The sequence below is a fragment of the Gigantopelta aegis genome, chromosome 10 (genome assembly GCF_016097555.1).
Source record: "Gigantopelta aegis isolate Gae_Host chromosome 10, Gae_host_genome, whole genome shotgun sequence".
In the NCBI taxonomy this organism is placed as follows: Eukaryota; Metazoa; Mollusca; class Gastropoda; order Neomphalida; family Peltospiridae; genus Gigantopelta; species Gigantopelta aegis.
This window is the reverse complement of record NC_054708.1, coordinates 74,948,618-74,965,681: the sequence shown is the minus strand read 5'-3', so window position 1 is coordinate 74,965,681 and position 17,064 is coordinate 74,948,618. Positions and strand designations below refer to the sequence as shown.

The following is a 17,064-nucleotide window of genomic DNA, read 5'->3' as shown; positions in this document are numbered from 1 at the left end:
TGTGTTCAGGTTTGTTAGTTTTGTAGGCTTTATATATATATATATATAAGACGGGTTATTTCCCTTGTCTCTCAAAAATATTTCAAACATTGACAAACAGATAATGACATTAATTATTAATGTCAGTGTCGCTCATTCTACTTCCCAAGGTACAACATTGGCGGATCTAGGGAAGCATAAAGGTCCGGTTACTCCCCACTAATACCCACCCACTCCCAGCTTGTTCGAGGTCCTCTTTTCAAACACTTTATATTTTTATTTGTTTGCTTTTGAAATTCATTTTCCACTTTATATACAACAGTAAATTGTCTTTAAAAAAAAAAATGCGACTCTGGTTATTTTTTTTTAAATATTTTCTCGAACTCCAGTATTGGAATTTTGTCCATCCCTCCTTAAAAAAAAATCCTGGATCCGCCCCTGGAACATATCTTTTCTATTTCATATAAAACTCATTTGAAACTACCACCAGGATCACCAGATATATAGAGTGAAATTACCAATATTGACATTACAGCAAGAAGGTGCCTATTAACAAGAGTGTACTATTGCGTTCAAAACACTTTATATGACTAGTCCAGGGGTCTTTCCGGGGTGGGGTGGGGTGGGGTGTCCCAATAATAGAATCTCTATATAAGAATTGTTTCTCATTTTTTAGGAATTTATCGATGTATAAAAGTCACAAATGGTATAAAATCGCTTCGCTACGCTACGCGATTTTATACTACATTTGTGACTTTTATACATCGATAAATTCCTAAAAAATTAGAAACAATTCTTATAATTACAAACAGTACAAGAAGTGTACCTTAAAACACTCAAAAATAATTTCTTTCGTTCTTACCGTCAACCATTTTCTGTAAATAAGCGTAGGAATACATGTATACATACTATTGGAAATTGTCCGCTAAAAATAAAAATAAGTATTGAATCAACAAAATCAGTGTATATATCTTTATTACTACTTCTTTTTAAAAAATGAAACAATTTCATGTGCAGATTTGTCTTGTGTTTTTCTATCGCAAAGTGACCTTGATATTAACTTTTGTTTACGTGTAGTGACTGTTGGTGTTATGCGGTTATTTCGATCTTGGTCTTCCGTGATGACGTATTTTTATGAGGTTTATGGAAGGATAACGCTTGGTTTTTTAGTGACGTCAGCAAATCAGAATACAGTAAATCGTATAAATTCGGAAAGTTTGTAATTATATTTAAATAGTTTACTGCTACTTGTATAATAAAGTTAGATATTTCACTACTATAATAAACTATCATTATTATATATAATAAAAAATACAATGACGTCATGATGTTATGTATGACGTTGACAACAATCACTGGTTGTACGAGTAGACAGCATCCTTCGGAATTTGCGCGTTCTTGGTATTCTCCTGTGCAGGAGGACTGTACGTTGGGGGGTTAACAGGCCCTGGGGTGGCTCCTCCTCTTCCTGGCATCGCTTGTCTAGTAACGGTCACAACCGCCAACCCTGAAATGATGTTTGAAAAACACTTTAATAACTTATTTTTATTTGTAAATACAGTGGTTAAAATTAGCGGTAAAACCCGCATATAGACCTGCAACATAACTTAAATAAGCAAATATAAAGTGTACTAAACAAGTTGCATATTATTGTAAAACATTTTAGTGTACTACATTTAGAATAGGAAAATTTAAAGTATATCAAATAATTTCATATCTCCAAATAAAATGTAGTGTTCATCTAGAATAGGCACATATCAAATTCATTAAACAAGCTAATATTACCATAACAAAAGCTGTTTTTCTTTACGCATGTATAATCATCGCAAATGTAATATGTAGTTACAAAAAGTATTTGATCAGCACCGTAATATTTTACTTTTACTTGTGATTACAGCGGTTGAACTTAACACTTGTGCAAATATGAAACACATTAAGCAAGCTGCATATTATCGTATAAAAAAACATTAGTGTACAACATTTAGGGCCTAATTTGCGAAACTGTTTATCTTATAAATATGTGCTAAAGCATCGCAAATGTGTGTACAGTAGTTACACACATGCCAGACAAAAAACAGACTTTGTATTTAAATTCGATTATTAGTGATCACCCGTACACGCTAACACATACACATTCACGTGAGCAAAGCCACCCTCTCACACAAACCCTGTTCGAAAGGACCTGAAAGGTTCATTACGTGGTGTGGTGGTGGTGAATCTCACTGCTACAGTCCACCGTCTCCAGCAACACACATCTACATATTGACCCTTACATCAAACGAGCAAACCCCCTCTCCCCACACACTCCAACAAACACCTACATATTGATCCTTATATTACGTGGGCAAACCCACCCTCCCCACATACACCCACATATTGACCCTTACATCACGCCAGCAAACCCCCTCTCCCCACACACACCAACATACACCTACATATTGACCCTTACATCACGCCAGCAAACCCACCCTCCCCACACTCTCCAACACACACTTACATATTGACCCTTACATCACGCCAGCAAACCCACCCTCCCCACACACACCAACATACACCTACTTATTGACCCTTACATCACATGAGCAAACCCACCATCCCGACACACACCAACATACACCTACATATCGACCGTTACATCACGCCAGCAAACCCACCCTCCCCACACACACCAACATACAACTACATATTGACCCTTACATCACGCCAGCATACCCATCCTCCTCACACTCTCCAACATACACCGACATATTGACCCTTACATCACGCCAGAAAACCCACCCTCCTCACACACACCAACATACACCTACATATTGACCCTTACATCACGCCAGCAAACCCACCCTCCCCACACACACCAACATACACCTACATATTGACCCTTACATCACGCCAGCAAACCCACCCTCCCCACACACACCAACATACACCTACATATTGACCCTTACATCATGCCAGCAAACCCACCCTCCCCACACACACCAACATACACCTACTTATTGACCCTTACATCACAGGAGCAAACTCACCCTCCCCACACACTCCAACATACACCTACATAATCACTCTTATATCACGCGAGCAAACCCACTCTCCCTACACACTCCATCATACACCTACATAATCACTCTTATATCACGCAAGCAAACCCACCCTCCCCACACACACCAACATACACCTGCTTATTGACCCTTACATCACAGGAGCAAACCCACCCTCCCCACACACACCAACATACACCTACATATCGACCGTTACATCACGCCAGCAAACCCACCCTTCCCACACACACCAACATACAACTACATATTGACCCTTACATCACGCCAGCGTACCAATCCTCCCCACACTCTCCAACATACACCTACATATTGACCCTTACATCACGCCAGCAAACCCACCTTCCCCACACACACCAACATACACCTACATATTGACCCTTACACCACGCCAGCAAACCCACCCTCCCCACACACACCAACATACACCTACATATTGACCCTTACATCATGCCAGCAAACCCACCCTCCCCACACACACCAACATACACCTACTTATTGACCCTTACATCACAGGAACAAACTCACCCTCCCCACACACTCCAACATACACCTACATAATCACTCTTATATCACGCGAGCAAACCCACTCTCCCTACACACTCCATCATACACCTACATAATCACTCTTATATCACGCAAGCAAACCCACCCTCCCCACACACACCAACATACACCTGCTTATTGACCCTTACATCACAGGAGCAAACCCACCCTCCCCACACACACCAACATACACCTACATATCGACCGTTACATCACGCCAGCATACCCACCCTTCCCACACACACCAACATACAACTACATATTGACCCTTACATCACGCCAGCGTACCAATCCTCCCCACACTCTCCAACATACACCTACATATTGACCCTTACATCACGCCAGCAAACCCACCTTCCCCACACACACCAACATACACCTACATATTGACCCTTACACCACGCCAGCAAACCCACCCTCCCCACACACACCAACATACACCTACATATTGACCCTTACATCATGCCAGCAAACCCACCCTCCCCACACACACCAACATACACCTACTTATTGACCCTTACATCACAGGAGCAAACTCACCCTCCCCACACACTCCAACATACACCTACATAATCACTCTTATATCACGCGAGCAAACCCACTCTCCCTACACACTCCATCATACACCTACATAATCACTCTTATATCACGCAAGCAAACCCACCCTCCCCACACCCTCCAACATACACCTACATAATCACCCTTATATCACGCGAGCAAACGCACTCTCCCCACATCCACCCACAAACCCTGTTCGAAATGACATGAAAGCTTCCTTACGTGGTGTGGTGGTGGTCGATAACGCTGCCAGAGTCCGCCGTCTGCGAATACACCGACATATTCCGATGGCAATGCCAACGGAAAAAAAAAATCCAGCACCTATACCGATTCCATAGGTGTGAGCCGATCTGAAAAATAGAATTAAAATAAATTTCATACACATCCGTTGGTATGAACACCATGCGTTATTTTTGATAATACATGGTTGTTTATACGTGTACGTGTGTTAGCAATTTGAAAACATACGACTGGCTGCTCCTAGGTGATGACCAGGTCACCACTGCCATATATCCAATGAAAAACTACACGATGGAAATCGATTACATTGTGACGTATAGTTAACCTGACAATCACGGTGCAAAAGCTGTAAATAACTTTTAGTCGAAAAAGATTTTAAAATTCGCTTAAAATCTGTTTTTTGAGGATATGTAAGAAATAGAATAATACATTCGTGTTCGTTAGATACCATTTATCTTACAACTCGTTTAAAAACGTATCAAACTCGCTTTCGCTCGTTAGATACATTTTAAAACAACTCGTTGTGAAATAAATGGCATCTAACAGCCACTCATGTATTCTTCTCTAAGTCTTTTTTTTTTTTTTTTGTAACTACGACACTATAGCGTATTGATGTTGATTATCGGCAATTGGATTTCAAACATTTCGTACTTATGATGCTTAATTTTTAGACGAAACCCGCTACACTTTTTTTCATTAGTAGCAAGGGATCTTTTATATGCACTGTTCCACAGACAAGATAGCACATACCACGACCTAATGATACGCCAGTCGAGGGGCACTGGTTGGAAAAGGTGAGCGGACTTTTCCGCCGAGAAATTCGATCCTACAATCCAAGCACAAACCGTAGAAAAACTAGAATTTTAAAAAGCGGGAAATTGGTAATAGCATGCCACAATGTAAATGTAATACAATAGTTTGACATAGAACAGAAAAGGTATGATTAACGACACAGCAGCATAACCCGATTTTAAATATGCAATACGTTAGTGGAAATACCATCCGAGATGCTTTATTGATTTTATACGTCATGTTATTATCACTATTATTATTATTATTATTATTATTATTAAAAAATGGGCCCAATTTTATTAAAGAATGGGTCGTTTTTATTATTACAAAAAGGGTACTTATTACAAAATGGGTCGTTTTTATTACAAAAAGAGTACTTATTACAAAGAGGTCTTAACAAGCCTGCAAGCACAGTACACTTTCTATATTCAAGAGTTTATTTTATTTTATTTTATTTTATATTTTTGTACCCGTTATGTTTGAAATCGATTTAAGTGTAGTTATTTATCACAAATAAATACAAAATAGCTAAACATAGCACTTGTAACTATGATACATTTTACTTACGTCCATGCACAGCAGTCATGTTCACAACATTCATCACAGGTGAGCGTTCGTCCGTCTGAATAGGTGCACTCGTAAAGAGCCTCAGTAACTGAAAGAAAGGAATGCAGTATTCTCTGTATATCCTCAAAACCAGGTTTAAGAGAAATTTAAACTATATATCTATATTATCTGTCTATCTTATCTTATCTTATCTTATCTATATGTATGTCTGTCTGCCTGGCTGTCTGTCTGTCTTCCTGTCTGTCTGTCTGTCTATCTACTAGTATCTATATTATAAGTCTCTATCTTATCTTATCTTATCTTATCTTATCTATCTATCTATCTATCTATCTATCTATCTATCTGTCTGTCTGTCTGTCTGTCTATCTATTAGTATCTATATTATCTGTCTATCTTATCTCTCTATCTTATCTTATCTATATGTCTGTCTGCCTGCCTACCTACCTGTCTGTCTGTCTGCCTGTCTGTCTGCCTACCTGTCTGTCTGCCTGTCTGTCTGTCTGTCTATCTATCTATCTATCTATCTATCTATCTACTAGTATCTATATTATCTGTCTATCTTATCTTATCTTATCTTATCTTATCTTTATCTTATCTATATGTCTGTCTGTCTGCCTGGCTGGCTGTCTGTCTTCCTGTCTGTCTGTCTGTCTATCTATCTATATACTAGTATCTATATTATCTGTCTATCTTATCTTATCTTGTCTTATCTATCTGTCTGTCTATCTATCTATCTTATCTATTTATCATACCTATCTGTCTGTCTGTCTATCTATCAGTTTATCTGTATATATGTGCGCTTTTTTTCTGTCTGTCTATTCATATGCACACGCACACACGCACACACGCATGCACACACAAACATAGTGAATAATGCCATCCTCGGAGTGTGAAATTATATTTTCTATATATTTTAATATTACATGCATACAAGAGGGGCCTCCAATTAGTAACTATTGCTGTTTTATTTATATACTGACCAGTATGTTTACATATAACACATAAATATAATATTTTGCTTATTTTCAAAACACTTTTCTTTTTCTTTTGATGTTTAAGCCGAACTGAAACTATTAACGACAACAACAAACAAAACCCCGACCCCTATCAGAGGATGTTTGCACTTTGTCTCAACTTTGTCTCAAACCAACTGATAAACTTAAAATATTTATTTATTTTCAACAAACGAACATCTAATGATCGCAAAACCTATTCAGCAAAATACAAAACAGCACCAAACACCCCCCCCCCCCCCCCCCCCCCCCCCCCCACACAAAAAAACCACACAAAAACCCCCAAAAAAACCTTTGGGTCTGACTGTACTGGTCGTAATCCGTAATAGCGGTATGGTTTTAATACTGAAGTACTTTTACTCTAAAATAATAAGGAAATGTTCCAGTCTTTCAAATATTGGGTCTTTATAGCGGGTGGTCTTAGAACCGGGGTGGTTGTTAGGTGGGTTTAACTGTATATGTAATGCATGCATGTATGTATGTATGTATGTATGTATGTATGTATACAGTCGAGCACCGTTGTGTCAATATCGTGGGGACCATATACAAATATCGAGTTAACCAAATATCGACTCAAACGTTAAGTCAAATATGTAAACAAAAATGTACAAATTAAAAAGGTCAAAAAGATATAAAACATTATTTTTATCGAATCATACATTTTTTTATTTAAGCCAATGAAAATTATTATGCTACTGTACCGCTCTGCACGTTCTGAACAAAGTTCATAATTTTCTTAATTTCTATAGATTGTGAAATTAAAATCACTGTGGACGTTAGAACAATCTTAATTTTGTTTTTAACAATGAATTTATAAGAACGTTATAATAACAAAATACAATTATACGAAATGTTTTTTGAAGAACAAATGAAAAATTCACAACTACTAAAGTATAGGAATAATATTTGTCGTGCATTGGTTTGTGACATCAAAGCTGCAGAGGTCAAACGTTTACACATCGACGTCTCGCCATTTACCGTTACAATCAACTTCAGATATAACAGGGCCAAGAGTAGCTAACGTCTCTTTGACAGTGCTGTCGTCCGGGTCATACCCGAATCTCTTGACTCGGTTGCCATAAGGAAATCATCGTAGCGGAAACAGTAGTGTCATTGAATACACACCGATATCGCTGTCTTCTTTGTTAACCTACCTTTACAAGTCCACAATTTCTCAAAGCCACAAGTCACACTGCATTCTGTAACAATCGTCGTCTGCTAGCATTTCCTTTTATTAGACCATTTTAGTATCTTGTTCAATGGTTTAGATCATTTCATTCGTTTATCTTACACGGGAATTGGTACAGTAAGGGGCGAGACGTAGCCCAGTGGTAAAGCGCTCGCTTGATGCGCGGTCGGTTTGGGATCGACCCCCGTCAGTGGGCCCATTGGGCTATTTCTTGTTCCAGCCAGTGCACCACGACTGGTACATAAAAGGCAGTGGTATGTGATATCCTGTCTATGGGATGGTGCATATAAAAGATCCCTTGCTGCTAATCCAAACTCCTGTCCTGGACAGAGAGATCCGGCTATGGCCGGTCCCTGCGCCCAGTATAGGCGTGCGCTACAACAGCTTGCTCTGAATGTGCACGTAAAGTCCTTTTAGCCTTTAGCCTTTAATCCAAAAGAGTAGCCCATGAAGTGGCGACAGCGGGTTTCCTCTCTCAATATGTGTGTTGTTCTTAACCATATGTCTGACGCCATATATCCGTAAATAAAATGTGTTGAGTGTGTCGTTAAATAAAATATTTCCTTCCTTCCTTTGTTACAGTAACTACATGTACAAATCGTATGTTTACAGTCAAATGTGAGCATCTCTTTTGATGGTTGCTTACATGCTCACACTACCGGTACGGCATTAATTTCAGACCGCGCAATTCATAACTACCTTTTAAAATATTTTATTTATTTTAACACATAATATTTAAATCGACACATGGAGAATTTTTTTTGTCCATATAAATGTCTACATTGGGACCAAAAAATATATATCAACACAAAGATAATATCGACTCAAACGTATCGATTCAACCGAGATAAAAAAAACCCCAAAAACCCCCATGATACTTAATACACGTTTTTGCCGGGACCGGCCATTAATATCGATACAAGCGATATATCGACTCAAGCAAGTTCGACACAACGGTGCTCGACTATATATATGTATAGATGTATGTACATGTGTGCGTGTGTGTGCACATGTATGTGTGTGCGCGCGCGTGTGTGTGCGTGCGTGCAGTATATGTAAACAAAGAAAGGAACAAAGAATGAAAAACAAAACAACACGTCATGTGAAGCTTGTTGCAGAGTAGGACCTATAAGCTTTAGTTCCAGATAAAGCGAAAACTGCTCATCTTAAAATTTGTATTTATTTACAAAGGACAAACTGGCGTACAGCTTAGCTAATGAACACACAATACCTATTTCAAAACAAACAATTATAGACTTACCACCAACAGTGAACAAAAGAAAGCTGAAATATTTCAATATCAACATGGCGGACATTTGACTGTTTTCTTTGTGCTTTTAAAATGTCCCCGTTTCGCATCGAATGCCACGAATAGGCTACCTGGCGAAAACACCAACAATACGTAATATGACAACCGGGTCGGATAGCGTCAGCCAATAACTGGCTGTTAAAAGGTACATATTCGGTGACATGAGTATCGTCTATTCAGGTTTCATGTTTACCAATGTGAGACGCAGTAATACAAATGTACTATACATATATATATATATATATATATCAGAGATGGGGGTAATCGTAATCAGTAATCGTAATCGATTGTAATATACATACTCTTCAAAAAAAAAAGTACGGGAACCTGAAATATTAATGTTAATATCAACTATTAGACCGAACATATGTTTTGACCACAGACATCCTGGTAAAGAACGTTCAGGTCTGTTTATCAATAAACCGAAACACATTCCATAGTTTGCACGTGCATCACGCAGTTGCCCCGTACACGTGCGTGGGGTGTCATTCTCGATTTTGACAATTTCCAGGAAGGTCCATTAATCACTGTAGAACATTATTTCTGTCAATCTTTTTCATTGTGTTGATCATACAGTTGTTATTGTTTTGGTTTTAGTCATTTTTATTGTTTGAATTTGCGATTTACTGATAAAAAAAACGTCAGCTTTCAAATTCACTTCTGACCCCAACCGTCTTTCAAGATCATTGGTGGTCATAAAACCTAATGTAATACTGAACTACCGGTTGTAATGTTTGCCCAATTAATTCACTATTATCATATAACGATTCCCCACAGCTAATATACCTTACAGTTTTGGCAATTGTAAATTTTTATTTTTGGGGGGAAGAATATATATATATATACACACTACTGCTGTTTTTGGCGTGTATTTTTAATATGGAATCTGTGGACCGCTGGCCACACATCGTTTCTAGTTGTTTGGAATAATTGTTCTTGAATATCGGTCATTTAGACGTTATCCGGCCTCGGTGGCGTCGTGGTTAAGACACCGGATATAAGGCTCATAGTTACTGGGTTCGCAAATCGGTACCGGCTCCCACCCAGAGCGAGTTTTAACGACTCATTGGATAGGTGTAAGACCACTACACCCTCTTTTCTCTTACTAACCCTCTGCCCTGGACAGACAACCCAGACAGCTGAGTTGTGTGACCAGGACAGCGCGCTTGAACCTTAATTGGCTATAAGCACGAAAATAAGTTGAAATGAATGTTCCACTTCAAAACCATACCTCAACGAAAAAGGTTAGAATGTTACAGTTTAGACAACTAAACTAATGATGTTTTTGTTTCAATCGTGAATATATGCATTACGTTATGTTTTAGTCAAAAACAACAGGAAAAACATCGCTATTTTTGCACAACGCGAGAACGTTTCTTATCCGCTTCAACACCCATACAGTCAGGATACAAAAACTGGAATAACTTTTCTTGCTGGAATGCAGGATAAATAAAATAACCGGTTACTGCCTTAAGATATCGGCTTTATCCTTCTCAGGTGGAATGGCGTTATGTATGTTTCGCTTAGCCGATCGAAAACACGTGACGCCACTCTATATTGATATATTTATGCAATGTTTCGAGTTCAGCAATAATTTACATGGGAGAAGCATCAACGTGTTCGCAAAAATATAAATGTGATTTCTATATTTGTCCAGCCAGTGCACCACAACGGTTTCCTCACTAAGACTAAACGTCAAACTTAACAAATGTCAATCAATCAATCAATAGCCGATGATTAACAAAAAATAAACTCTAGCTTTGTTGTTAAATAAAACAAACTTTGATCCTTTCAATGGACTAAAGTTTTTTCCTAACAACCTGTACATAAAAGACCATAGTATGTTTTTCATATATCTTGTCTGAGAGAAAGTGTATATCAAGGGTTGACAACTGGAACTAGTTACATCCACTTTTAAAAAATTAGAGCAGTTTACCACCTCACATTATTTCCATTTTTGACACTTGATCCAGACCGAGACCGAGACCGAGACCGAGACCGAGAGAGAGAGAGAGAGAGAGAGAGAGAGAGAGAGAGAGAGAGAGAGAGAGAGAGAGAGAGAGAGAGAGAGAGAGAGAGAGAGAGAGAGAGACAGACACACACACAGCGACAGAGAGAGAGAGGGATATATAAACTGAACTCCTTTAGAAACGCACCACCTAGTTTTCTTACGAGTGAGAGTATGAATCCCGTACCTCCACATGAGATATGCAAAATGCAGCGAGTGATCTTTATATCGAGGACTTTCAGACAGAACTGGCCATGTTCAGTCATGGTTTTGCAAAAACAAGTTTTAATGTTAAAACAGTTAAGAAAAATCCAAAACAAAAGAAGCAACCATATTTATTTTTTCAAATTATATATCTTTACATCACTCTCATGAGTTGTAATGAAATACATGAAAGACAATATGGACAATATGTCTGTAAATAAGGCATCTGTCAATACAACTAGAGACTCTTAACCATATGCATGGTGCCATAAAACCATAATTAAAAGGTCTTGTGAGTTGTTAAATAAAACATTCCTTCCTGTAAAAACGGATGTGATTTGTCAGATTTTTGTCTGTAGTTTGTTTTTTGTTTGTTATGTTTGTGTTTTGTTTGTTGTTTTTTAAAAGTTTTTTTGCTACAAGACTTATTTGAGTATGATATAATTTTTTAAGTTTTTTAAATGTCAAATTTATTTTCAATTACATATATACAGAAACATACATTGGTCTTAAAATAATTATGTGTTACTGAACAAGTAGAAAATTGAAAAGTAACTCTTTGAACTAGACAGATGTATTAATATGAATAAATAAGAATAAAAAATTAATAAACAAAACAATATATATATAATATATATTATATAATAATAGTTCTTCCTGAATTCTAACAATAATATCCATATTGTCTTCTTGTAGACAATAGCCTGGAGACAAATTTACAAAATATTGTAACTTTATGTTTTGCAGCCATACATGTATGTTTACAACTACTTCATGTAGAAAATTATACATAATTATATCGTAAAGATGAAACAAAATATTTGTGTATATTTAAAATGTTTTTATTTGTGTATTTGGGCGGGCACATGTGCAGGAAATTGTTTGTTGTGGAGGAGGGGGGGTCTAGTTTTTGGGTTACGCTTTTCCAGAAAGTAAATGAAAAAAAACACATTTTCTTGGAGCAGTAGTACATGTATGCCAAATGAGCCATTCTCTTACCACAGCTGTACCTCATGTAGACGGAATATTATGTGAAAACGCAAAACAGTCTCACAGATTTAACGCAAATAAGAAGATTCTTAACCCACAGGTTCCCATAGTGTAAAACACTTGTAAACATAAGACTGCAAACCTTAATATAAAGTTAAGGTGTTTGTGAATTTGGCACCAGGCCTGGTGCTTGTGAAACTTTTAGAGTAGACTTGAGCTCTAATAGAGACTGATACACTAATGTCATGACAACACCATACAAATTGTATGTGTCTGATGTCATTAGAGATTGAGTCTGGACTCTAAAAACAAGTTTTATAAGCACAGGCCCAGATCTATAATATAAAGCCATTGTATGAATCTACAGTAAATGTGCTATAATTGACCATTTATGTGTACATATTAAAATTAATATTCGTCAACTACAGTCAAATAAATCATGCAAACTAGTCCAGTGCCAGTGAGTTCTGTTCATTATAGAATGCTATGTATACTCATAAAAATGTTGAACCAGCTCTAACACTGCACATTTATTTTGTTTAACGACACCACTAGAGGACATTTAATTTATTAATCATCGGCTATTGGTCCTGGATGTCAAATATTTAGTATTTTTTTACCCCCAGTCTTAAAGGAAACCCACTTCATGTTTTCATTAGTAGCAAGGGATCTTTTAAATTAACCATCCCACAGACAGGAACCCCACGAAATACGTCCTTTGATGTAGCAAATGTGGGGCTCGGTTTATAATGGGAAAAACCCAATCGGAGAATTGTCTCCATTGAGGTACTTCGATCCTAAGATGTAAGCACCTCGGTTGAGCGCTCTACCGATTGAGCTAGATCCCACCCTGTCTATAGTTTAATTATGTATTGAATAAAATGTTTCAGAAAAATTTGAGATTAATAATTTCGCTTTGAGAAATAAAACAATTCCCAAACTACTTCCATAGATATTTTGTGTGACCTTCACACTTGTGTAATACTAGTAATCTATATTTACATGTATTACTTCACACAGCTTGGCCTTGATTGCTTGTATAATGAAAGAAACGAACAGTCAAACAATGAACACTAGGTGGGCACTGCTAGTCAGGGAATTAAAATAATGTCATTAAGTGTTAACTAGCAAATGTCTAAACCAATTAAATGTGGAAATGACACCACTACATTGTTGAACAGCAAGCCGTCATTGATTAACAAGGCAGGTCATTGCTTATGGGTCTAATTCATGAAGCTTTTTAAAGCAACTTATCACATCATTCTTGAATGTCTTTTTGCACTGCACTTTGAAATGATAAAGAGGGGCAGGATGTAGCCCAGTAGTAAAGTGCTCGCCTGATGAACGGTCGGTATGGCAATGATCCTCATCTAGTTCTTGGTCCAGCTAGTGCACTACGACTGGTATGTCAAAGGATGTGGTATGTGCTATCCTGTCTGTGGGATAGTACCATATAAAGGATCCCTTACTGCTAATGGTAAAAAGCGTCAGCTAAATTCAAATTACTTAATTACAGCACTTAATACTTTTGGACATTGCCTCAAATTTCAAAATTCAAGACCTGCTCCTTCATTTAAAATAAACGAAATAATCAAAATTCACCCCATAAAACTTTCTCAGCCCTGGGTCAAGCCACTGGTCATACCAGAGATGGGACCCAGGGAGAACATGCTTGAACCAAATAGATGTGGGCATGTAAAAGTGTTTGGACTTTGAACTAATGGGAAAATATAAAGGGTTTCCTCTTTAAGACTGTCAAAATTACCAAATGTTTGACATCCAAAAGCTGGTGATTAATAAATCAATGTGCTCTAATGGTGTCGTTAAACAAAAATTACTTTTTTTCAGAGATTGTAAAGTTGCGACAGTTTAGTGAAGTTTATAATTTGTTCCATGAAATTGGAGACAAAAAAGGAATATTAATTACTAATGACCATTTTAAAAATGATGATTTAAAACTCATGTCTGTTTTTAACTTTAATCATTTTGAGATTATAATCATTTTTAATTTTACCGAGATTTTCAAAACAGAGTTTGTTCAAATACTATGGACTCTACAACTGTGCAGCTGTGCAGGCTGGATGTCAACAATTTTTTGAGCATTACATGTGGCACCTCATTAAACAACATTAAATATTTACATTAGAAAACAAAACAATATTTTTATATTAGTATCCAAATTTAATTATATAAACTTAACAATCTGTGTTAAGTAGGCTGCTACATTAAGGCAAACTTTTGAGACGTCCCCTGAGGCTGCTTAAGACAGGTTTTGCTGTACTTTTTAAATATCGGTACAGAACGTAACCTCCCTATACCAGATACCCTTAAAACTGGACATTTTACTTATAAGCATACAGAACAGGGAGGCGGAGGCGGAGCAACTGTCCCCCCCCCCCCCCCCCACCAGAACTGGAGCAAATCTTCAAATTCCGGGGGGGGGGGGGGGGGGGGGGGGAGGAAGGGAGAAGAGATACAGATATTCAGGCAAAATGAACTTGTCTGAAACCTTTTATTATGTATTTCCATCATCCTACCCACAATATCAGTTGCAATCCATGTTAAAAATACACATGTAGCATGTAACCATAATGCTAATATGAATAAATGTTGTTACACAGATTCAAGCATTTTTTTTTAATTCAGGAAAATATCAGCCTGTCTTCCCCCCCTCCCCCCCTTACAAAAATGTGATCCAGTACGCCTATGATTTTACTTGTCCAATAAGTGTCCTGTTTAGATGGGTTTCACTAGATATATGTATGTCATTACAACATGAGACAAAACAATTCACTGAAGAAAAGTAAGCAAACTCACTCGCACTCACTATAATTATACCGGCCTCGGTGGCATCGTGGTAGGCCATCGGTCTACAGGTTAGTAGGTACTGGGTTCGGATCTAGTCGAGGCATGGGATTTTTAATCCAGATACCGACTCCAAACCCTGAGTGAGTGAGCAAGGCTCAATGGGTAGGTGTAAACCACCGACCAGTGATCAATAACTGGTTCAACAAAGGCCATGGTTTGTGCTATCCTGCCTGTGGGAAGTGCACATAAAAGATCCCTTGCTGCTAATCGGAAGAGTAGCCCATGTAATGGCGACAGCGGGTTTCCTCTCAAAATCTGTGTGGTCCGTAACCATATGTCTGACGCCATATAACCATAAATAAAATGTGTTGAGTGCGTCGTTAAATAAAACATTTCTTTTTTTCTTTCACTATAATTATATTACATGTATTTAGGCCAATATTACTCAACTTTTAATGACTGGTTTATGGACAAAATTATTCAAAAAGTAAAATGAAAACTGGAATAAATAAATATTTTCAAGAAAAGGTAATTTGGAAACTGGAATAAATATTCTTTAAAAAAAAATGGATTACAGGCACAAGCTTTATTATAAAAGAATGAATGGAATACATGTACATTTTTAACAAAAAGTACACAAACCAAACATCTTTTTGAAATTATGTGTTAACCACATCAAACCTACCGGAATAATATATTTTCTTTTTTAAAAAGCAAATTAGGTGATAAAATTATTATAAAAGGATGTATAATACATGTACGTTTAAACAGTATGAAACTGCATGTACCTATACAATGATTTCAGTTTGTTAGCCTAGGAGCGTCCTGTATAGAAAATGACATGCACAGGGATTATGAAATTATCTTAGGATACACAATGTACCTTCACAAATATACAGTAATAGTTATTTGTTCATTCCATGAAGTGGAAATCAACTACATCGTATATAACTGAATGTCATTCTCATAAGCCAACACATTAAGCTGGAATCGCCTTAGATAACAAACTAAATTTAAATGTTTATCTCTAATCATAAATGATATGATGACATCAATTCAGGGAACATTTTGTCCAGTACCCTGTTGCGATTCGCTATGATACATTTTGGAGTTCGCTACACAATTTTAAAACATTAAACAGTAGTTGCTAATCAATATTCAATTGACTAGAAATGAATTAACTCTTCACAACTATCAAGTGCTAAATTAATAACTAACTAACTAACTAACTAACTAACTATATATATATCATCAAAATACATTGTGTTCAACATACTCCAGTCATTTTAAAGCAAAAACACTAAGTATTTTCACAAAGTCCAAAATTGGAAACAATCGAGACAACCACACATACTGCTTGTTTTGATATACTGTACAAGGTTACATACACTGATTAAATATGATCCCTTTAAACCAGTGGTATATATGCCAGGTATTGTTTACAAAAACAACTAGAGTGATTTTTAGTTTTATAGTAGACCATAGTTTGACAACCAATAGCCGATGTATGTTTCGTGCTGGGGTGGCGTTAATAATTAATTAATTAATTAGCTTGGACCTTTAGTTTCAGGGATGTAAGAGGGGCTGCAACAAACAAAGCGTACTGCGGCTGGGGCCCATGAAGCAAACATTGTTGTTTGCAACCCCTGAAACTGCCAAAAATTGCATTCAATGCTAACAAATCTAACCTGGTTATAATTTATAATATAAGGCGCACATCATAAACTTGAAACCGTAAAAACATGCAAATGATGTTTTTGTTTTTTTTAGACGAAATGGAAAAGTGCATTTATGCATTTCCGCAT

The 17,064-nt window shown here is 37.1% G+C and overlaps 1 protein-coding gene across 1 annotated transcript; it reads right to left on the bottom strand.

Moving 5' to 3' along the window:
• Nucleotides 1-1,092: 1,092 nt before the first annotated feature.
• LOC121383096 lies at nt 1,093-9,353 on the bottom strand. Its single transcript, XM_041512873.1, has 4 exons — nt 9,202-9,353; nt 5,739-5,826; nt 4,362-4,489; nt 1,093-1,486 (listed from the first exon to the last, which is right to left on the bottom strand). The coding sequence occupies exons 1-4, from the start codon at nt 9,254-9,256 to the stop codon at nt 1,332-1,334; spliced, it is 426 nt and encodes a 141-aa protein (XP_041368807.1). The 5' UTR covers nt 9,257-9,353; the 3' UTR covers nt 1,093-1,331.
• Between the last annotated feature and the right edge of the window lie 7,711 nt (nt 9,354-17,064).